This window comes from Rhea pennata, chromosome 14 (genome assembly GCF_028389875.1).
Source record: "Rhea pennata isolate bPtePen1 chromosome 14, bPtePen1.pri, whole genome shotgun sequence".
Lineage (NCBI taxonomy): Eukaryota > Metazoa > Chordata > Aves > Rheiformes > Rheidae > Rhea > Rhea pennata.
This window is the reverse complement of record NC_084676.1, coordinates 13,470,279-13,492,580: the sequence shown is the minus strand read 5'-3', so window position 1 is coordinate 13,492,580 and position 22,302 is coordinate 13,470,279. Positions and strand designations below refer to the sequence as shown.

The 22,302-nt window shown below is 61.9% G+C and overlaps 5 protein-coding genes across 5 annotated transcripts in view; 3 read left to right on the top strand and 2 right to left on the bottom strand.

Annotated features, from left to right (window-relative positions):
- The first annotated feature begins 241 nt into the window (after positions 1-241).
- On the top strand, positions 242-4,812 carry LOC134147016 (lateral signaling target protein 2 homolog). Its single transcript, XM_062587715.1, has 12 exons — positions 242-307; positions 1,930-2,070; positions 2,165-2,302; positions 2,515-2,717; positions 2,826-2,915; positions 3,021-3,110; positions 3,280-3,381; positions 3,467-3,849; positions 3,927-4,040; positions 4,216-4,314; positions 4,458-4,570; positions 4,696-4,812. Exons 1-12 carry the CDS (start codon positions 266-268, stop codon positions 4,810-4,812), a joined length of 1,632 nt encoding a protein of 543 aa, XP_062443699.1. The 5' UTR covers positions 242-265.
- Positions 4,813-5,911: 1,099 nt separating this feature from the next.
- On the top strand, positions 5,912-7,413 carry MXD3 (MAX dimerization protein 3). The gene is made up of 4 exons (XM_062587714.1): positions 5,912-6,111; positions 6,325-6,439; positions 6,520-6,691; positions 6,785-7,413. Exons 1-4 carry the CDS (start codon positions 5,912-5,914, stop codon positions 6,892-6,894), a joined length of 597 nt encoding a protein of 198 aa, XP_062443698.1. The 3' UTR covers positions 6,895-7,413.
- A 136-nt stretch (positions 7,414-7,549) lies between these two features.
- PRELID1 (PRELI domain containing 1) lies at positions 7,550-9,616 on the bottom strand. The gene is made up of 5 exons (XM_062587370.1): positions 9,462-9,616; positions 8,893-9,118; positions 8,696-8,809; positions 8,334-8,412; positions 7,550-7,843 (listed from the first exon to the last, which is right to left on the bottom strand). Exons 1-5 carry the CDS (start codon positions 9,551-9,553, stop codon positions 7,707-7,709), a joined length of 648 nt encoding a protein of 215 aa, XP_062443354.1. The 5' UTR covers positions 9,554-9,616; the 3' UTR covers positions 7,550-7,706.
- A 223-nt stretch (positions 9,617-9,839) lies between these two features.
- RAB24 (RAB24, member RAS oncogene family) lies at positions 9,840-13,755 on the top strand. The gene is made up of 8 exons (XM_062587418.1): positions 9,840-9,995; positions 10,309-10,377; positions 10,548-10,626; positions 10,971-11,038; positions 11,368-11,467; positions 12,060-12,110; positions 12,497-12,559; positions 13,247-13,755. Exons 1-8 carry the CDS (start codon positions 9,879-9,881, stop codon positions 13,309-13,311), a joined length of 612 nt encoding a protein of 203 aa, XP_062443402.1. The 5' UTR covers positions 9,840-9,878; the 3' UTR covers positions 13,312-13,755.
- A 1,254-nt stretch (positions 13,756-15,009) lies between these two features.
- NSD1 (nuclear receptor binding SET domain protein 1) overlaps positions 15,010-22,302 on the bottom strand; it is a 49,878-nt gene continuing 42,585 nt past the window's right edge. The window contains 1 exon segment of the mRNA XM_062587593.1: positions 15,010-22,301. Within this exon segment, the coding sequence (XP_062443577.1) occupies positions 22,211-22,301 (91 nt within the window). The 3' untranslated portion in view covers positions 15,010-22,210.

The following is a 22,302-nucleotide window of genomic DNA, read 5'->3' as shown; positions in this document are numbered from 1 at the left end:
CCCGCCCCGGCGGGGATCCGCCCTCGCCCGCCACCTCGCCGCGAAACCGGTCCGTCGGGTGACGGCGGCCTCGCGGCAGCCCGGCACCGGGCGGGGGATCCCGCCGCGGGCGGGACGGTCCGCCCGGGGGCCCGCGCGGTCTCTGGCCCAGGGGCGGGCAGACACCGCCCCGGTCCGCCTCTGGGCGGTGCCCGGTGCCGGACCGCCCCGTCGGTGAGCGGCGGGCGCGGGGAGCCGGGCGGCAGCGAGAGCTCCCGGTCGCGCCATGCTGCCCGCCGCCCTCCGGAGATGGCTGCACCGGCCCAAGGTGAGAGCGGGAGAGGCCACTCCGGGGAGGCCTCCTGCCCCCCCGGGGCTGCCCCCCGGGGGGCGCGGCGGCCACCTGCTCCGGCGCCCCGCTGGGCACCGGGAGCTCCTGGGATCCGTGTGGAAACCCCAGGCAGAGCCTGGGTGCCGGGGTGGTGCCAGGCACCTGCCGGGCCACCGGGCACTGGGGAAGGGTGCTGGCTGGAGCATAGCCCCGGGCTGCCCCGGGGGTCAGTGGGGTGCTCCAGGAGGGGAGCACCCCTTGGTGGGGGGCACTGGGGCCAGTCAAGAGCACCCTGCCAAGAGCCAGGGCCAGGGCTGACTGGGTTTGGGTGGGGGCAGCAGTGCCCATCAGGTGCCTCGCAGTGATGCCAGAAGCCGCCAGGGCCGGGTGGGTGCTGGGTGCCTGGCAGGGCTGGCAGGGCCCAGCCGTCCCCGGGCCCCCGCCAGCCCTGGGCGTGTTGTGAGGAGGAAGTGGTGCCAGCCGAGTAGCGAGCCTGGCCCATGACTCAAGGTGCGGCGGAGGCTGTGCCATGGGCCACTGGACAGGATTGGGCAGCTCAGCGCCCGTCCCAGCACCGCCCGGGCCTGAGCCCGGCACCATGGGTGAGTGAGGAATCTGCCAGGCGCAGGCGCTGCGGGAGTCTCCCTCCGTGGGGTCTGCGCCCCGGGGCACTGTGCATCCCTCGAGCCTCGGGTTACGCTGCCCTTTTCCCAGCCCGCTTGGCCTGGAGAAAGTGCGGGGAAGAAACTGGGCAATGAGCTCATTTCCTGGTGTCCTGCTCCCCGTCAGGTGAAGAGGCTTCCCGCAGCCCTTTCGCCCGATCCGGTGTTTACAGCCACACACAGATCCGTGCCCACGCTCCCGGGATGCAAGCGAGCTTGTTAATCCTGCTCTGCCCTTGGGGAAACTGAGGCACGGGTGGGGAAGGCGGCACTCCCCAGGCCATGGCGGGAGTCTGCGCGAGGGCTCGGCCCCCAGCCCACGTGCCTGGCCGGCCGGCCGCGGCGGCACGGCACGGCTCGGCTGAGCAGCCGGTCGGGAGGCGCCGCGCGGGGCGGGAGCTGCCTGGCCGCTCGCCTGCCGGGTCCCGCATACCTGCCCTGGGCGTGTGTGCGCAGCCTCGCGCCCGCCCCGTGCAGGGGGTGTGCGGGCCCCGCGTGGCGCCGGGGGGCCACCCCACGGCACAACGCTGCCCTGCTGGGGGGATTGGCCAGTGGCGTAGCCCTCGGGGACCCTCCGTGCGCCTGTTGCACAAGAGCAAACTCCAGGCTGCATCTCGCCCTCCGGCCATTTCAGCTCAGCCCTGCCTTTACGCAGCCCTGGAGCCCACAGCTAGGGGTGGCTCCGGACACCCTGCCCCGGGACCCAGAGCTGTTGGGTCCTTGAGGTGCTCGGGGTGCCTGGGAGGACGGGAGCTTCCCAGGAGGGCTGGTTTGCTGCAAGGGCTCCACCACTTCTGGTAGCCTGCTCCAGGGCAGTGATGTCCGCGGAGAAGGAGAGCGGGAGCAGAGCCCTTTCCCTGCCGCCCCCAGCACGGGCTGCTGGCGGGGAGGACGTCTGCCAGCTCTGCGCGCCCTCGGGCGCCGGCGTGGATAACGCTCCCGCCGCTCTCCCCGCAGCGGTCAGACCCCCGGCTGCTCTCGCAGTTCTTCTACGCCGACGAGAAGGTGTCGCAGGTGGTGATGGAGATCAACGGGCTGGATGCCGAGATGGACCCTCAGCAGTACTTGGTGCTCCTGAACCAGCTGCACCTCAGCCAGGTAGGACGGGCCGGCCCGGGCTGCCTCGCTGCCGGCCGCTGGCGCGGCCCTGGCTCCCCCGGCGGCCGCGGGTGACGTCCCCGCTCTCGCCCAGGCTCACCTGCTGGCCGTCATCGAGCGGATCATGGAGGAGTGCATCCCCACGCAGAGGCACAGCCGCGACTACCTGGTCAAGTTCCCCGAGGAGCTCTCGGTGGACAACCTGGGCAACCACATGCTGTTTGCCGCCGAGGTGAGCCCTGGGCGAGCGGAGCCCCGCGGCCTGGGCTGCCTGTCCCACGGGCCGGCGGGGGCCACGGGGGGCCGGAGGGGACCGTGTCCCCCAGGCTGATGGCTGACGGTGACCGTCCAGCACTGCACCTACCCCACCGCGGAGACCCCGGCGGGGTCCTGGGCCGCGCTGCCCCAGGGCCGCGACTCCTGACGGCCCGCTGCTCTTGGCAGTGTCTCCTGGCAGGCACCTTCATCGAGGTGGAGGAGGCGGACAGCGCCCAGCTGCTGCCCCGGGCCAGGAACCTGCTGTGCAGCCTGGAGCTGGTGCGCGCGGTGCTGCGGGAGCAGAGCCTCAGCCAGCCCGGCAGCTACTCGGAGCCCGTGCGGGCTGTGCTGATCCAGTTCGACAGGCTTTTTGCGGAGTTTGAGCTGAGGTGGGTGCCGTGGCGGGGAGACGGGTGCTGCGCCCACCGCGGGGACCTGCCGCGCGGGCAGGATGGGCTGCACCGCCACGTCCCTCACAGCCGCCGCGTCTCGCCCAGCTACGTGTCCTCGCTGGTGGCAGTGAAATCGCCCGAGGAGATCTACCGGCAACAGGAGATCATCGTGCTCTTCTGCGAGACGGTGGAGAGGTGAGGGGCACGCCGGCGCCGGGGCGCAGGGCAGCTGGGCGGCCCAGGGCCCCCCGCCGGTGGGGAGCCCTCGGCCCCGCTCCAAGGCTGTCCCCACTCCGGCAGAGCCCTGCGCCTGGGCTACCTCACCCAGGAGATGATCGATGGCTACGAGCCACTGCTGATGTTCACCATCCCTCGCCTGGCCATCATCAGGTGCGTGCAGCCCCTCCGGTGACGGGGGTTCCCGGGGGGAGTGGGTCTGGGTGCTGGGTTGTCCCGGGAGCTTCCCTCGCCGTGGGGCAGCCCCTCATCCCAGGCAGCGGCACAGAGAGGGGAGCAGCACCCCCGGGCACGGGCTGACTGGGTGCTCTCGCCCTTGCAGCGGGCTCCTCATCTACCCCGAGGGGCCCCTCAACCTGGAGCAGAGCCCTGAGCAGATGTCCCGGGTTTTCAGCCCCTTCTACGACCTCCTGAAGAAAATCAGGTAAGCGGGCGCGGAGGCTGGGGGGGCGCCTGCGGGGGGGGCCGTGGCCTGGGGGCTCGCCCCTCACGCCGTGCCCTCGCTGCAGGGACCTGCTGCGGGTGCTCTCCGCGGAGGAGCTCGCCTTGCTCGAGAGGAGCCTGTGCACCGCTGAACTGGAGGATCCCCGCGGTCCGGCCGCGGCACCGGCTTGGGGGGCGGCAGCTGCCCCGAAAGCGGACGCCCCCGCTGCCTGGGCTCTCCTGGAGGCTCCCCACTCCGATCCGGCGGGGGCAGCGGGCGCGGACAGGCACACGGGGCTCGCCGCAGGGACGGCGCCGCCGCGGCGGCGAACCGCTGCCTCCTCTCCGAGCAGCCGCCGGGCCGCCGGGAGCAGCCCGCGGCCGCGGCCCGGTGCCCGCTGCTCGGAGCTGCGCTCCCGCTACAGCAGCACCAGGGACATGCTGCACACCCTCTTCGTGTGCGTCTCGGGTGAGCGCTCGCCCCCGCGCCGCCGCGCCGCCCCGCGCCCCCGCGCCCGGCGCTGAGCCCGGCGCTGTGCCCCGCAGGGGTGGCTGACCAGCTCCAGACCAACTTCGCCAGCGACCTGCGGAGCATCTTGAAGACGGTCTTCAAAATCGTCGCCTCGCAGCCGCAGCCGGCGGGGGAGGCGGGCGCCAGCCGTGAGTCGCCCCGAGCGCGCGGGGCCAGCGGGGGGGGGCCGGGCACGGGGACGAGCTGCCGCCCGGACGCTGCGCCTCCCGCGTCCGCCGGGCACGGGGAGAGGGGGCCGGCGCCGGCCGCGGGGCTGAGGCCAGTGCCGGGCTGCGCTGCTGAAGGCGCCGCTGTGCCCTGCAGAGGAAGAGGAGGGAGAGGCGTGCGCCGCCGCCCCGTCCCGCCTGGCCGACTGCCCTCTCTGCTCCAGCACCGCCGAGGCGCCCGGGCTTCGTGGGGCGGGTAAGAGGCTGGCCCGACCGTCCTGCCCCCCTCCTCAGGGGGCTCTGCTTGCCCCGAGCAGCTCCGGAGGGCAGGCTGGGGGGGGGGAGGGGGCTGCCGTGTGCTGGCCCGGAGCCCCTTGACCGGTGCTTTGGCCTCACCAGGCGCCCGCAGCCCGCCCCAGTGGGTGCCGGACAGCAGCTGCAGCCAGTGCTCAGCCTGCAGCCAGCCCTTCACCCTGCTGCGCCGGAGGCACCACTGCCGCAGCTGCGGCAAGGTACCGCGGGGGCCGGCGGGGAGCGCGGCCGCGGCGGGCTTGGTGCCGCGGGGGCCGGCGGGGAGCACGGCCGCGGCGGGCTCGGTGCCGCGAGGGCGCCCGCTCACCCGGCGCTCTCCCCGCAGATCTTCTGCTCCCGCTGCTCACCGCACGCGGCCGCCCTCCCGCAGTACGGGCAGCCGCGGCCGGTGCGCGTCTGCGCTCACTGCTACGCCGCGCACCTCGCGCCCGGCCGCCGGTGAGGGCGCGAGGCGCTCGGCCCCAGAGCCACGGCCGGGCGCCGGGGAGCCAGAGGAGCCGCACTCCCGCGCGGACAGCGTCTGCATCTGGATGACGCTGCGGAACGGGGCAGAAAAGGCTGTTCTGGGGGGGGTGCAACGCCGGCGCGGGTCGGCGGGAGCGCCCGGCTCCGCAGCCGTGCCCCGCTGCCGGAGAGCCGCGGCGCGCTGCCTGCCCCCGGCGCGGAAATGTGCTTCGTTGCGTTTTTCAGGTGAACTTTGGCTGCTGTTCAGAGCAGGGCCGAATCTTAACCGGGGCTCGTCCTGAGAACGCGCAAACACAGCCCTCACATGACAGCGGGTGCCCGCGGGGCCGCCCGGGACCCGCTCCGCCAGGAGGCCCGTGTCGCTCGTGGGGCCCCACCTCGGCAAGCTGGATTTTAATAAACACGTTGAACCGCTCCGCTCTGCCTGTCCCGGGCTGTGCCACGCGGCAGCTTGGCCACGGGGTCCTGGGGGGGTGGGGGGGGGGCTGCCCCATGTCGGGGCACCTCTGGGTGCACGGGGGGCCCCTTGCAACTGCAGGGCAGCCGGGGTACAGCGGGGGGAGCACGGGCCCATAGTGCACACGTGTTCCAGGCCTGCTCCTGCAGCCAGCCGCGCAGGCACATGTACGCACATACATGCGTGTGTGTATATGTGTGCAGACATGCATGCACATATACATGCTCGTGCACCAACTGACATACATACTCACGCGCACGTGCACACGCGCGTGCACGTGCATTCACGCGGACACACAGATGTGCGCAGAAACACAGACAAAAGCATCCACCGGCGACATCTGTGCGCAGCGCGGCTGTGTGCGCGCGCCCGCGCCCGCGCGTGCTCACCCGCGGCGGGGGCGGGGCCGCATGTGCCGGGGGCGGGGCCTCCGCGCGCCCCGCCCCCTCCCGCCGATTCAAATTTGAAGCACGCGCTTTCCCGCCCGAAGTTGTTTCCAAAGCGCGCCGACGTCACGGGCGCGGGCGGCGCCGCAGCCAATGGGCGCGCGGCTCGCGGCCGCCCGGCGCCGCCGCCGCCGCCGAGCCGCCCCGACGGGGCGCCCCCGCCGCCGCCCGCCATGGAGCCGGCCCTCAGCAGCATCCAGGTGCTCCTGCAGGCGGCCGAGTTCCTGGAGCGACGGGAGCGCGGCGCGGCCGCTGCCGCCGGCACCAGTGTCGCCCGCCCCGCGTCGTGCCTGGCCGAGGCCGAGCACGGCTACGCCTCGCTGTGCCCCGCGCGGCGCCTGCCGCGGCCCCGCAAGGCCGTGGGCAGCTTCAGGTGAGCGGCGGGGCGGCGGCAGCGGCGGGGGGAGGCGGCCGGCCGTGCCTGGCCTCACCGTAGGTGCTCTCTTGCAGGTCGGTGCACAACGCGCTGGAGAAGCACAGGTACCGCCGGACCGGGGCCTGCTGCAGGAGGGAGGGAGGGAGGGAAGCACGGAGGGGGCGGCAGGCTGCGCCCCCCGATGTGACCACCACCCTCTCCCTGCTGCAGGAGAGCCCAGCTCCGGCGCTGCCTGGAGCAACTGAAGCAGCAGGTGCCGGTGGGCACGGAGCATGCCCGCTCCACCACGCTGAGCCTCCTGCACCATGCACGGCTCCACATCCAGGTAAGCATGGCCTGCTAGATGGGGCGGTCCTGGCCCACTGGATGGGACAGCCCTGCTCACAGCCCTCTGGTTCCCTGCAGAGGCTTGAGGAGCAGGAGCTGAGAGCTCGGAGGGTGAAGGACCGGCTGCGCTGTGAACAACAGAGCCTGCAGCAGAGGCTGGAGCAATTGCTCTCACCCCCCGGCAGCGAGCGGACAAGGACGGACAGCCTGGACTCGTCCCGGCTCTCCGAGCACTCTGGCTCCGAAGGAGGTCAGTGAGGGGATGGTGTGCCTGGCTACCTCGGGCTGGGCAGGGAAGAAGGGGTTACCTCCAGGCCCTGACCCGGCTTGTCCCTCTGCTCAGAGGAGGTAGAGATCGATGTGGATGGAGCCATGTTTGGTGGAGACTTACTGGCCAGCTTCAGCACCGGGAGGGACCACAGCTACTCCAGCTCCTGTGGGCCCTGGTCCTGACAGCACCTGGCACTAGCAGAGCCCTGCGGTTCCCCGGGGTTATTGCAGAAACGCTCTGGAACTGCCTTTGCCTGCTCCACCTCCCGCCTCCCGGCCCACCGCAGGGCCTGCCTCTGCCGGAAACGCAGCCTCGTTGTGGCTGCCTGGAGAAGGGGCTGAGGATGGGGATGGGCACCTAGCTCCCACGGCTGGGCTTTTGAGCTGAAGCGGCTGCAGTGCTAGGCACCTGGGGCCAGGACCCCTCTGCACACAGCAATGCATTTCAAAAGGGGGGGGGGGGAACAGGCACCGGAATACAGCCTGACTGTAACTGGGACAGTCCGCCCCTGCCCCATCTGCTCCAAGGCAGGCCGGAGCCCAAGTCTGTCTGCAGCGGGTGCCGGACAGCCCTGCTGCCCCTCAAGAGCCCGGCAAGGGTAAAGAGTGCATTAAGCAACTTGCCCTCATGCTCCCAGAACTGCCTTGCCCCCTGCAACCTTGTATATACCCGACACTATTCTAGTAAATGCACTTGGCTAAGCCTGTGTCTGTGTCTTGCCTGCATGCCCAACACTTTGCTATCGTGCGTGGCAGCTGTGCTGGACTCGCTGCCTGCATCCCCCAAAGCAGAGGGTATCACAGGGCTCTGTTCCACATAGGCCAGCCCTAGGCAAAATTAGAGGTGGAAGTAGATTCTTTAATGATAATTACATCTTACAAAGGATCTAACAGCAGCTGATTGTCAGACTTGTACAGTTTGTTTAAAAAATATAAAATTTAAGAGGCTCCTATCTGTTCTGGTGTGGGCTTGATTCTTGCCTGTGCCGAGCTGCTCACACATACTGCTTCTTCTTGGTGGCTGCCTTACTGGCCAAGTCCTTGGCTTTTTCTGTAGCAGCTATAGCTGTCTCCTTGGCTTTCTCGGTCGCTTCCTTGGCAGTCTCCACCAGTGTTTTGGATGGAGCTTCTCCTGTAATACGGAAGTTGTTAACCCAGCAGTCCCTGCCCTGCCCTGGCACCAGAGAGCTGCTGGAGTTCTAGACAAGCTAGCAAGCTAGACAAGCCTGAACTTTGTTGCCTCTTGGGACAGAGGATGTTTCCCCACGTAGTGGGGGAAGGGGAATTATTCCTGACAGCCGCTCCGTGCGCTCCGTGCTTCAGGGCACGTCACAAAGGAGAACTGCAGGCACGTGACCGCTGTATTACTTCCCCCCTCCTTCCCACAGGCCACCACTGCCAAGCTTCACAACAGCTCTCTGAAGAGACTGGGACTGTAAATGCTACCTGGCTGCTCTGCTCAGGAAGAGCAGGCTGTGCCAAGACATGGAGGCAAAGACAAGGGACTAGGATTTCTCAGTCAGTTTAGTTCAAACCAAAACCCATGGACTGAGGTGTACAGGGGTGGCCTGTTACCACAAAAACTTGGTCTGAACAGCTAAGGCTTACCCTCAAGTACTCACCTTGCATTCTTGCTAGCACGTATTCAAATCCCTTAGTGCTCTTGGTCACGTTGCTTTTGAACCTGGCCAGACCAAACTCCTGCAACAGAAGAATCTGTGAGGTTGCAAGCCCAGACCATAATTCATATAGAGGTGCTGTCTCTGGAGCTGTGGCCTAGCTCAATCAGTCCCAAACATCTGGTGGCTCGCAGATGCTATGCTGCCTCTCCATCAGAGGAGCCACTGCAGTAATGGTTCTGGGCTCCGTGAGCTCACGCAGACTGAGGGAGCAATGGGAAAGAGGAGAAAAATGGCATGGAGCAGGGGTACAGTAGCGGAGAAACACCGCACTGCTTAAGCAATGGGCTGTCTGCAGCACTCACCTGGACAGCCCGCGAGACGCCGAACAGGCTGGAGGAAACCCAGGCTTCTCGCTTGACCTCAGTCCAGTTGCTGTTCTCTGGGTTCACCTGATAAACACACCGCTCCTCCACCACCTGCACAAAGCACAGCCCTGACCGTGAGCGCAGCCCAGGGCCTGCGCTCCCATGCGCTCCCCCGCCCGCCCACGAGTACTCACCATGAGACGTGCGTGGTTGATGTTCCAGGTGAACGTGGTCATGGTTCGGTTCTTGGGGTCCACGATAGAGTCCTCCAAGATGTAGACGGAGTGGGCCACGTTGGCGGGGAAGAAGCGCTCCGCCCAGCGGGGCATCCTGTTGGTCTTGGTCAGGAGCCGCCGGGAGAGCAGCTTCTGGTCCGGCGTCACTTCCCGGTGCACGATGTCTTCGGTCAGGACATGTTTGCTAAGACAGGGATTGGGGGGGGGGGGAATGTCAGGCCCTGCTCCCGGCACCACCAGGCCCCGGGGGTGGGGGAGGCAGCAGTGGCCCTGGGAAGGGGGGGCTGGAGGAGCCCATCGGCCCCGCGGGACCGAGGGGGAGCCGGGGTGGGGCAGCAGAGAGACCCGGGGGGCGCCGGAGGGGCAGGGGGCAGCGGCGGGCCCCTCGGCAGCCCAGCCCCCGCACCCGCACCCCCACCGCCGGAGCGGGCCCCGGGGCAGGGCGCGCGCGGAGGGTCGCGGCCGCGGGAGGCGCCGGTGCCCGGCAGGGCGCGGTAGGCCCCGCTAGGCCCGGCGGCGCCGCGCACCTGTAGGGGTTGGGGTAGCGCTGCCAGAAGGCGGCGAAGACCTGGTCCCAGGGCCCCTTGAGGACGCTCAGGCTGGCGCAGTACTTCCCCATGGGCCGCCGCCGCTCAGGCCCGCGCCGCCGCCGCCGCCGCGCCCGCTCCGGCCCGCGCCCGCTGGGCGGCCGCCATGCGGCGAGAGCGAGCGCGAGAGAGAGCCTGCGGCGCCACGTCCGCCCCGCCCCGCGCCGCGCCGCGCCGCGCAGGCCCCGCCCCGCCGCCAGGCCCCGCCCCGCCTTCCAGGCCCCGCCCCCGCCGCCAGGCCCCGCCCCGCCTTCCAGGCCCCTCCCCGCCCTCCAGGCCCCGCCCCCTCGGCTCGCTTCCGCCGCCGCCGGCGCCCCGCCCCGGCGCGGCCCGGCCCGGCCCCGGCGCGGCGCGAGGATGAGCGGGCGGCGCGTGGACGCCAAGGTGGTGCTGCTGGGCCAGGAGAGCGTGGGCAAGAGCAGCCTGGTGGAGCGCTACGTGCACCGCCGCTTCCGCCCCGGGCCCTACCAGAACGTGAGTCCCTCCTCCCCGGCTCGGCCCGGCCCGGCTCGGCTCGGCTCGGCCCGGGCCTGGCCCTGGCCCTGCCTGTGTCCGTGCCCCTCCCGCGGCCCGCTCTGGGCCTGCTCCTGCCCCGTATGAGTCGCTCCTGCTACTTAGCCCGGCCCAGGCCCCAGCCCCCACGGTGTGCACCCCCCCCTCGGCCCGGTGCAAGCCCGGTCCAGGCGCTGCTGTGTCCCCGGTCCAGGCCTCGGCTCATGCTGCCCCGAGGGCCAGGCCGGCTGCCCCCGCAGGGCCGGGCCCCACAGTGCTGCCGCTTCTCTTGCAGACGATCGGGGCCGCCTTCGTGGCCAAGGTGATGCCCGTGGGGGACCAGACCGTGACCTTGGGGATCTGGGTGAGTGCGGGGACGCGGGCTGTCCGCAGGGCCGCGGGCTGTGCCAGCCGCAGGCCTCGATGCCGTGCCCGAGCGCCTCCCTGACGCAGGGCTCTCCGAGACAAAAGTGGCGGTGGGGGCCGCTGGGCCCGGACAGGGCCCCTGCTCACTGCTTCCCTGTCGACCCCCAGGACACAGCCGGCTCCGAGAGGTACGAGGCCATGAGCCGGATTTACTACCGCGGCGCGCGAGCGGCCATCGTGTGCTACGGTAAGGGCGCAGCGTCGGCGGGAGCCCGGGGCTGCTGCAGGCAGGCACCGGGCCCTCTGTTCCTCCCAGCGCAAAGAGGAAGGAGCTGGAGGCCACGAGGGCTTCGCCGGTGCGAGTGCGCCTGCGGGAACGCCAGCCTGCTAAAGGGGCGAAGCAGCGGCGCTGGGCGCAGCGCGGGGAAGCTGCGCCTGCAGCAGCCTGGCTGCGGGTGCGCCACGTTGCAGGTGCGGATGCTGCCCCTCAAGCCCAGGTGCTGGTGGCTCAGGCTCTTCCCTGCTGGGGACAGAGGGTGGGATGGTGCAGAGGGTCTTGGGGCAGGGCAGGGCCTGACTTTTTTCTTCCAGATCTTACTGACAGCAGCAGTTTCCAGCGAGCCAAATTCTGGGTGAACGAGCTGCAGAACTTTGAGGAGGTAAATTACAGAGAAGAGTTTGTGCTGCTGGGCTGGGAAAGACCCTCTGGATGTGCTGAGGACAAGCAGGAATTGGGGGTTCAGTTTCCTGCATGAAACTGTTTCTGTATGAGAGCAGGGCAGCTTGCTGGGCTGCCGTGAGTCTCACTGCGTTCGTCCGCAGCCTCAGGAGCGCTGTGGGAGGACTGGGGGTTGCAGTGTGTCTGTTCTTGCTTACCTCCAGCTGCAGGCATGTGGCTGCCTGGCAGCTTTGGGAAAGGGAGGAAATGTTGCTGGCAATGCCTGAGCTCACAGGCACATCTAACCTAGCCCTTCTCTACCTGCTGTAGAACTGCCGGATCTATCTGTGTGGCACCAAAAGCGACCTGCTGGAAGAGGACAGGAGGAAGCGGGGAGTTGACTTCCATGACGTGCAGGACTATGCGGATGGTACGTCTCTGCTGGGTGGCTGGGCACGAGCAGCTGCTGTTCACTCCCTGCTCCCTAGGCCCTTGAGTCACCGCAGTGCTACGTTGTTCCAGTGGAGCTGTGAAGCTCGCTGGCCAGGCAATGTCTGGCCTTCCCGTATTTCTCTAGGGCCAAGCAGGGCTGGAGGTGAGCTGGAAGACATGGTGTCCATGAGGGTTGTGAGGTGTGAGGGGCTGCCAGTGCACAGTCCAGCAGCAGATCCAGCAGCTCTGTGCCTCTGGGTGAATGGCAGGAGCAGCTTGTGGCACACCCTGGCCTAGGCTCCCTGCATAACAAGCCTCCGGGTTTTCCAAGAAACTCCCTGAGCACAGCATGTCCTGACGGTGCATACACAGACCAGTGGGAGAGGGCTCTGGAAGTGGTGCCAAGCCAGCTGGGGAGAGGGGGATGGCAGGAACTGCTTGTTGAACCTTGCCCTGGGCTCCAGCCAACTTGCCATCTCTGAGACAGCAGCCACAACTGCTGCTGCAGGGGAAGGGAGGCTCAGAGGAGAGCTGAACTCGTGGGCCCACTTCTTGCACCCGTGGATATTAACCTGTGCCCGTTCTTTCAGAGATCAAGGCAGAGCTGTTTGAAACCTCCAGTAAGACGGGCGAGAGCGTTGGTGAGTATCCTTCTCTCTGCAGAGCTGTGATCACTGCTCGCCTGAGCAGCACTGGAGGGCAGCTCCAGGTGTGTTTGGGCTCAGTGCAGGCAGGTGGCCCCACTAGTTGCCAAGGGGGCAGAGCACCCCGATGAGCTGCTCTTGGGGGGCTATCAGAGATGGCAGGAGTAGTCAGGGGTGAGGAGGCTTCTGCCCTTGCCTGAGGAGGAAGTAGCTGCCCCGAGGTAGGAGAGCAAAGCCAGGGTGCTTGACTCCAGCCCCCTGGCCCCGTGCCCAGGCAGAGTGTCACCGGGTCCCGGCCCTCATCCACCTCCTGCCGGGAGCATCCTGGCAGCTGCCCAGCTGCAGTGTGTGGGAAGACACTGATGTGCTCTCTCCCGTCACAGATGAACTGTTCCAGAAGGTGGCTGAGGACTTTGTACACTTCACCGCCTTCCAGGTGATGACAGGTGAGTGTGTCAGGACGGGTCATTCCCCTTGGAGCACCCTCTGCAGGTGCTGGGCCTGGGGCAGGGCGTAGATGAAAAGCACCATGGGGGTCTCGCAGGGTCGTTCCTTGCCCTGGCCCTGCTGATGCCTGAGGAGCAGGAGGCCCCAGACCGTCGCACTGCTCTGTGGGGGTGTTTAGAGCAGCAACGTGGTTTCAGGTTCCTGCTAGTCTCACCCACACCCTTGGTGAAGTTGCTGCAGCTCCATGCCGGGCTTTTTGCGGCAGAGCTTTAGAGGAAGTTCCCCGTCTGTGGTGTCCCTGTGTCAGTCTGTTGCACAGGACAGGCTCTGCACAGCATGTCCATACTGAGACTGAGCCACAAAGAGGCCTTAGGGAAACAGGTAGCCAGAAAGACACCCCCCGCCAACAGCTGCATTACCTGCTTCCAGCACTTCGTGTTGGGCCTGTCCTCATGTGTCTGCTTAGGCTCAGCTCACCTCTGCCTTCAGCCCTGGAACGTCCTATAGCAATGAATCCTGCAGTTTCACTGTGGGTTGTATTAAAATTGCTTGTGCCTGGGATAAATCTCTGAGGGATCTTCTGGCTTTCCACAGGGCAGGCTTGGGGGTGACAGGGGCTGGCCTCTGCTTGGCATCATGGTGCAGTACGTGTCAACACCCTGTCTTACCCCACTGCTCTCTTTCAGAGGAGAAAGGAGTTGACCTGGGCCAGAAGAGTGGTACCTACTTGTACAGCTGCTGCCACCACTGAGACCTTCTGCCAAAAGGGAATTGCTGCTGTGGGCTTGGCAGTCCATGCTCTCCAGACTTTTCCTATTTTTTACCTGCTGTATTTTAGCTGTATGGGCTGCCTGGCCACGTAGAAACGGAGCACAGCCCCGTGGACTGCTCTCGTCTCCCTGGACTTGGCGTGCAGAGCAGCGCCAGCTGTAGCGGGCTGCTGCACGGTGCTGGGACACTGCTGCTGTGTGAGGAGCTGCAGACTGTGACGCCTCGGGATGCTTGCAGAGACATCTCCCTGCAGAGGGTTTATCTGCTACCCAGTGTTTGATAAAGCTGCTTCCCTGAGTCACAGCTCTGGCCCAGTGCAGCTGTTAATTTATTCTCTTGGAGATATTGCCTGATACTTTACAGATTATTTAAGCATCTTCTTTTGAGGTATACAATGTAAATAAAACGCATTGTGGTCTGAGAATGGGCTTACAGTTGAGACATCACCATGTGCCTCAACTAGGGCAGGCAAAAGGATTCAGCATGTGGAGGTGTGTGGGGGAAACTCATCTCCTGAAGGCTGGTGCCTGGGGGAAGATCCCATGCCCTCAGCAATGCCTGAGCTACCCCCCTTGCCCAGCGGAGCTGATCGTCACCTCAATGCGCTATTCCCTAAGGCCTGTTGAACTTGCTGCGCCGGCTCTGCAGGCCGCCATGGGTAACCCAGTGGGAACAGGCATTAACCCAGCCTCCTGCAAGGCCCTTTAGCCTGGACCAGAACAGCCAGCCTGGAGCTCTCCCTCTGGCCAGATCTCTGCTTGAGCTAGGACCAGTATTGGGTGGCTCCGTGCATCAACACTGAAGAACGCCAAACCCAGACTTGCAGTTGAGTCTGCCCCGTCTGAAAGGGTCCCTGGAAAAACGGGCTGGGTTGTGCCGTGTCCTGTGCGCTACCGTGTGCCCACTGTGCTGGTCCTGTTCCTAGGACCCCCTCCCAGCAGCCAGCCCACAAGCAGCTGCGTGCAGGCTCCAGGCTTCCCTCCTGGCCCAGCTGCCTGAAGGCTGCACCTCAACTACTCTGGGTCAACCTGATCTGGCTCTGGAGGAGGATTTCCTACTCCTCTGAGAGAGGCCAAGTGATTCTCTCCAAACAGGAAGGCTCCACGCTTTGTCCTTCCGAAGGGCTCTGAGACAGGAGCACATCAGTGAGCACAGCAGCGGTTACACAGCCGCCCTTTGAGCCTTGTTACACCCCGGCCTTGCCCCAGCCTTGCTGAGCGGCGCGTGGGTTTTAGATGCTCATTTCTCCACCAGGGTCGCGCAGAGGCTGCCCTTCGGTGAGCACACAGCACCTCTCGCCCGCCTCCAGCGAGCCCTGGCGCGGACTCGGCGTCAACCGCATCGGCGCCAACCTGCCCCGCCGCCCGGGCGAATCCCGCGGAAGCGCTGCGATCAAACTGACCTTCGCTCGCCGGGCCCCGCTCCTCGGCCGGGCCCGCCGCGTCCCCGGCTCCTGCAGCTCTCTCCCGTCCCCACCCCGGAGACCCGCCTGCGCGCGGCGGCGGCAGCAGCGGGCAGCGCGGGAGGGAGGAAGCAGCCGCGTTCCCGCCCGAGCCGGCGCTCGGCCCCGACCCGCACCGCCCGGCGCGGGGTACGGCTGGGCGCCAGGCCGCACGGCCCCTCCGTGTGCGCGTGCGTGCGCTCGCCCCCACGCAGCAAGACAAAACACAAGAGGACATCGAGAGTAAAGTTAAACTTTACTTTACAGTAATTTTTCTTCTATATACAAAGAATTACAGTACATGTTCTGGGAGCACCTGGGCAGGGCAACCCTCTTCTCATTATAAGTTTCACATACACAGCCGACAGTCTAAGGGGAGCAAAATGAAAGTAATCAATGGTCCAAGACTCTCCCCTCTCCCTCTTCTAAAAATAATATACATGCTGGAAATATGTAGGTTTCTCTCACCCGCTCTGGCATTCTCCGCTTGGAACCGACGGACAAGACCTGGACAGCGCTGAGTAGCTGCGCGTCTCCCGGGAGCACCCACGCCTGGCACGGCCCCCAGACACCACCGCGGCGCGCGCGTGCAGCTCTGGCCAGCCCCCCGGCGGGCACCCGTGCTTCAGTCAACTTTCCTTCAGCAAAGCCTGAAAAATGGGACCCTGCAAGAAGTTCCCCTCCGCCACCTCCCGGCGGGCGGCAGAGCTTGGGCAAAGAGCTCTCGGCCCCCAGTGCTGCCCCACTAGCATCACGCGCACGGGTGGGCTCAGCTAACCCCTAACCAGGGTTGGCTCCTACCAAGCCTCCCAGCTAATGCTTCGTCGCTGGTACAACTGCACCCCGTGTTGCTCCTATCCGCCCCGGAAAGGCGGGGGGAGCAGGCGGCCGGGGGACCCCCTTCCCCAGCCGCCCGCTTGCACGCCCAGGGACACGGCGCTCTTCCGCGGCCGGGCTGCACACCGCTTGCAGAGGGACGTCTCCCGTTGGGCTTGCCGCCGGCAGGCCCGTTGGGATGGGGCCGCCTTCCCCGGGAGCCCACCGCCGAGCCGCGCGCAGGGGCACGGCCAGAGCACCGCCAAGCGGGCTGCGCAGGAGGAGGGCTGCGCGAGACTTCAAAACCGCGTGTGCTTTCCAACATGTTCTGTCTGAAGCCAGCAGACTGGCGGAGCGGTCAGTGGAGCGCCACGTGCAAGCACGGCTGGGACTACTCTTCCAAAACGTTTCTACCACCCTACCGAGGAGCCCAGCCGAGGCGGTAGAGCGTGCCGCCAGCGCCGCTGCTGCCCGCGCACCCCCGCGCCGGCACGAACTGCGGCCGACAGAACAAACTCACTCCCACCCGTGCTAGCCTTAGCTCCAGCCTTGCTTCACCTTGAGCCTCCTGGTGCTGCTGCTTTTCCTTTCAGTAAGTTCCCAGTGTCTAAAAAAAAATACACAAAACCCAGTTCCTTGAAGTCAACAACTAGGAAACATCAGAAAAAAACAAAAACTGAAACCAGCTCAGTACCAAACAGACACAAAGAACATGCAGTTAGCAGATACCTGGTTTGCTTCATGTGGCTCCATTTGCTCTCTGCACTAATGGAGCCCACCGGCACGCTGGTTTGAGTCTCAAAACCATCACAAATCAAAGGAATTGAGTCCCTCCAGGCTTAAGAGACATGCCTTGCCCTGTTTCCATCACACACACCAAAGCCCAAGCCCCAGCTACCAGGGGACAGGATTCAGCTGACAAAAACTCCAGCCCAAGGGCTAGGAGCTGTGAGTTCAGCCCTACTGTGCTAAGCTGCCAAACATTTTACAATAGCACCACAATTGCCCAAGTGCTTAGCAGCCAAGGGCAAACTGATTAAAACTTTACTTTGAAATAGGACATAGCATCATCAGTTTCTCGAGATTTCCCTCGGAGGTAGATTCAGTGCTGTAGGGACTGTCCATCACTGCCGCTTCTCTAGCCCAAGTTCATGCACGCTGTCCTGCTGCCGTGCTTGGAGAGCACCCGCACCTGACTTCACTTTAGGAGACCCTGAAGCACAAACGTGCATCTTCCACCCCCTGTTAACCAAGGGCACTGCCATCCTGTCATCACCACATAGGCAAGTCTCCGGCTGACGCCAGGCAAGCGGCAGAGCGGTCTCCGAACTACAGCGGCCCGTCTCCCAGGGCCTGGGAACCCAGAGCACCCATCAGCAAGGCCCTGCTCATGCAAGAGAGCCTCGGTCGCAAATGCCTCCACGGGGGTGTCACCATCACATGGAGCACCTACTGTGGATAAAGCTCGGGGCGATCAAACCACATCACGAGAACTCACTGAATCCAGGCGGCCGCCTCTGTAGCTTCCTTTTAGAGTAGCTGCACCACTTTGACACCTTGCTTAAACACTCACTCGCTGGCAAAGGCTGAAAGACTCATCAGTAATTTAGGGCAAAGCACATTACAAGCAGGTTACAATTACAGTTATTCCAAACACCAAGCAAAATCAGAAGTTAAGGCTGAAATTAAAAATAAAAATAAACCGAAGGTGTTGAAGGTCTGAGGTCTCTCAAACTCTCCTCTACCCTGTAGTGATGCTGGGTACCACATCCAAGTACAAGCAACATACATCAACTGCGTGCTCAGGATAAACCAGCTGGCAAGATGCATTAGGGTTAGGCCTCATTTTTCTTCTTTTTTTTTAATTAAACAGTTAAAGCTTTTCTAACACCCTAACTCTGCATCTTCTCACCTTAATATGTTGCTGATCTTTAGATTTAACCATATATCTGATCTCTTAAATTTTAATACTGCTCCCTCCTTCAAAGCAAGGCCTGAGCCTGGGGGGGGGGAGGGGGGTTAAAACGCATGCTCCCACAGTAGTATCTGGATAGTTTGTGCACGGAAATGAATCTGTCTTTTGGGGTTTTTTTTTTTTTTTTTTTTTTTGTTTGTTTTTTAATAGGAAAAGTTTTAACTTGAGAACAGTAACAAAGAATGCTACCATGAGCTAGCTAGTATCTGAAGATACACAGTACGGGATTATCCCTTGCAATGGTCACTTTCATGCTACGTTCACCAGAGTCCTGGCTGGCAGGGACGAGGACGAGCGAGCTCCGCTGGAGTAAACGGGTTGAGCCAAGCAAGGCGGTAGCCAGTGCGCTGCTCCTCTCCTGCACACACACCCCGTACACTCCCGTGGTTCTTCCTCCTCCACAACTCTCCTCCCGCCTCTGCGAGCAGATCGTGGCCCCGTGAAGTCCATAACTGTGCCATTATCCCTCAGAAGAGCTCCTCCATCAGCAAAGGTGAATGCAGACTACTTTACCCAATGGGCAAACCGGCTGTTGAAGTGGGCACCACAGTGCCCCAGTCGGTGGGACTGTGACTGCAGCCCACCAAGGCACCACTGCTGTTCACTGCTCTGAGCCCGGCCGTCCCGCCGGCACGCAGGGAGCACTGGCAGGCACAGTTGCCCATCAAACATGGCAGCAAAACTTTCAGCCCCTATCAGAGCCGTGGGAAGTCACGGATGTTTTTGTAAGTGGACTGTTACCAGAAAGTTTCCATGAGCCTCCTCAAGATGTTATGGAAAGGGGACATAGCTCTAAGCAGAACTGACAATTACTCTCCACGTAAAAACTCTCCATGGCGGCATATTAACCCAAGAGTCACCTCTCCTCCACCTTGTGTGCAGCGACATCTCATCTGAGACCACTTGTGACCAGATGAGATCCCTTCAACTATCCCAAAACATGCCCTGGCCTCAGCCATGGAGCTCCAGCCCGACAGCAAGCGCAGCTGCCCTGCCGCGGCGGCAGCGCCGTGGCGGCCGTCTCCTACGGTGCAGGACCTCCTGCATGCCGTGTCACAGTCTGAGAGCAGCAGCTTCCCTCCTACGCTAACGTTCTGCCAGGGCAGTGTGTTACCTGCTGCTTCCTTACATGTTAAAAACATCCAGTGATTCAAATTGGCAAAACTCTGAAAGGCAGCAATGAACTTCAGAAACGGAACCGAGGAAGCGCCAGGACACACCTCTCCCTCGCCTCCGCCAAGGAAGTGCCACCAGCTCCCACAAACAGTAAGCGCCCTCTCAAGTGCTGAGGGAGCTCACACTTACTTCTTAAGGGTTCTCTTGCCCAACGCTGTCTGCCACCCTGAGATCATGTTGTTCAGCTCCAGCTGAAAGACAGGCTGGTGAAAGCAGAGCACATCTCTTAGTCTCGCCTAGAGGGACCTATCTCCGTGCCTTTTCAGGCCTTGCTCATTTTGCTGAGTGACCCAGCAGAGTCAGTCATTCCTAAAAGCATAAATTCTCCCTATGCGAGCCCTGGGCACTTCTATAAAACCCTCCTGATTTGACTAAACTTCACCCAGGGGACTGCAGGGGCTGGGAGGGAACAACAGCTTGCTTGCTTCCTCTTTTAACGACATTTCCAAATGCCAGGTCACATTTTACTGAGCAGCCTCCCAGCTACGCTGAAGTCAATTTTCCAACACGTAGCTGGAAGGTAGCAAGCTGGAAAACTGGTTCCTCATGGAAAAGGCATGAAGGGAGACAAGAAGAGAGGTGAGGTAAAGTCAGATGCAAGGAATAAGGCTGTGGGTTTGAAACGCCATGCAACAGTTCAATCTATTTTCACTGTTAAAAACAAGTTTTTAGATAACAGCTTGCTGTATGAAAGGCTTCTGTTGCTGTGAACCTCACCCTATTATTTGAACATACGATTTATAGAAGTGATTTTTCAAACCTGCACTTATGAGAATTCATTGAGAACTTCTCCATTATACAGATTTAAAATAGCCTGCACCAAAAATATTCACAGTTTATTTTTCATGAAACAAATAACTAGTTAACACATGACAATGCAAAGCGGAGTTGGACAGAGCAGTGCAGATACCTTTCTGGTTACAGTTGTAGCTGGCTGGGTGGCTGGCACGGAGGTAACCCTACTTACACAATCTACATGACTAAGTCCAGCTCATGGGAAGGCCTATAAGTGTAAATTCAAGATTTATTTTCCTTCTCACACATGATAAATACTTAATATACTGAACCTCATTACCATTTTTTTTATTTTGTTTAAAAAAAGTTAATAAATGCCCTTAGTATATCTTCTCTCTCAATGGCTCTGAGGAGTTGTCCTGATTCCCTTTGTGCAGGAGTCACGCAGAAACACAAGCTGCTTGCATTTCCCCAGTTTCAGCAGCAAGCAGGAACTGACCTGCCAGTCTTCCCGGAAAAACAACATTAAACAGTAAGTTTTCATAAGCCATAAAGCTTTTCAAAGTCGCTAGCTATTCTACAAAAGATCTGAAATGATTCGGACTAGAGAAGGGATGCACCACAGCATTGGTAATGTCCCCTTGTGCCCAGCACACCTGGCCTTTACAGCAGGACACTGCCTTGGGTGCACACAGCAGGAAAGGAGAATGGATCAGGATTTGTCTTGGTACAAGTGTCTGTCTCCCTTCGTAGAACACTGCAAAGCTAATGACCATCCGGCTCCAGGAGCAGCAAGCACTTGCAAGCCAAATGCTAGCAACGACCTGCTCCCAAGTCAGGAGGAAAGGGTCAGCCTGGAGCTAAACTCTCCCTTCGAGGGGAGATTTGCAGATCTGCCTGGACCTAGAAGGATACGGTGGAGCTGTACAAAAGGTGAGTGGCTGGCACAGAGCGATCCGAGGCTGCGGGACCTGCATCAGTGGAGCTCAGGCAAATCACAGAGGTAATGTGTTGTGAGAGTGGGAGAGTGTGCTGGCTTCCTGATGGCAGGATACTGAACCTGATCAAACCCGGGCAGTACCGCCTGGGGACATCTGCCCTCCTCCTTTCTGCGAGGGCAGCAGTGGCTGGTGTCACAAGGTGCCACTCCTTCGGTCCCTAGGATTCCACCTCTTGCCCCAAGAGCATCACAGCAAAGCAAACTTCTGCCTCAACACTCAAGTAATCAACTGCTTTCAGCAGGCCTAGTCTGGACACCAGCCTGACAACCACCAGGTACAAAACGTCTTAACTGGAAAAGGGAGAAGAGGAAAAAAGAATGCCAGCCAGCTGCTAGAGCCCACTGTGTTCCAGTGTGAGAACTACTACTCAGTTGGAAGGACACGCGCGCACACACGCACACACACACACACCAATATAGTCCAGTTAATTCAAGTCTCCTTTGGTTGTAGATGTGTTAAGCCAGAAGCTACCCAAGGGGAAGGTGTTGAGATGGGTCCCGATACAGATACCGCGTTCTTGCCTCTGTGCTACAGAGCGAACGACACAGGCTTCACTTGCAGCACTGCAGTGCATCACTCTGCTGGAAAGACCAGACACGATGCAAACACATGTCCTGAACATGTCTGAGACAAGCGAAGAAAAGACTGCTTAGTTTGCTGGCTCATGGAAATGACAGAATTCAAGAAGAGACTAGATGGAAATTTCAAATGGAGCACCGACACCCTGCAGGGGTGGTGCACAGCACCTTGGGGAAATCCACTCTGCTCTACTCTGCTATTGCTGCTTTATAGGTCACAATGTTTTCAAGTGCAGGAAACACTCTGCGTGTTTCTTTGCTAAAGGATTAAGACACAAGAATGGAAAAACTGCCAGGTAGCCTCTTCCAACATCTCTCTTTCTTCTGACCTCCTTCAGATTTCCTGTTTCTTGGGCCTGGACAGTCATAGTCATGTATAAAGGAGCCTTAATGGATATTGCCTACTGCTGAAGTAAACTGCACAGACCGGGTGCAGTGGGCTCCTCTCCTAACTCAGCTGGAGACAATACCTGTCCTTCAGCGAACCACGCACGCAGCACATCCCAGTGAGCGCATGGACAAACCTTGCAAAGCAAAACCCTGCAGGGACAGAGAACTGGGCAGACAACAGATAACCCCCCTTCCCTGCTTCTACAGAGTCTAGCAAGGGAATACATCTGATTGCTCACCACCTGATCCCCGAAACTTCTCCAGTCCCAGGGCAGCCACCTGATCCCTGAAACATCTCCAGTCCCAGGGCAGCCTAACTGATCTGCTTCCTCTAAACACAGTAAGAAGAAAGGGCCCCCTAGGTGCACTTGGGAACCCATCTATGAATCAGACCTGGAGCTTGAACATGCTGGATCAGTAATGTGACCATTCCAATGGAATTTGAGATTTATCCAGAGTGGACTCTTTATTTCAGCTTTACCATTTGTAAAAGGAAGAGGAAAAGGTCACGGATATTCTCTCCCCTTGGCTGGGCCACACTCAGACTTAAGTGAATGTCCTTGCTCATGTCATGAGAGAATATGGATAGGATGTGCATGGGTTAGGGGCTGGGCTCAGGGAAGTGAATAAAAATTAGAAAAAAAAAAGACAACAAAGAATATCCCCCTCCCTAAACATTAAAAGACTGAAACCTGCCTCCCATATTCACCAACCTCACTTTGGCTCTGAGTCAGCCAATTCATGACAGACAGTATCCTGGTTATGGGCTAGCGCTGTGTTTTGTTCAGGTAAAGGGTCCTGCCCCCGAGGAGTCTGTACTTTTCCAGCCAGCCAAGAAATCTGGTCAATTGTCTGAACG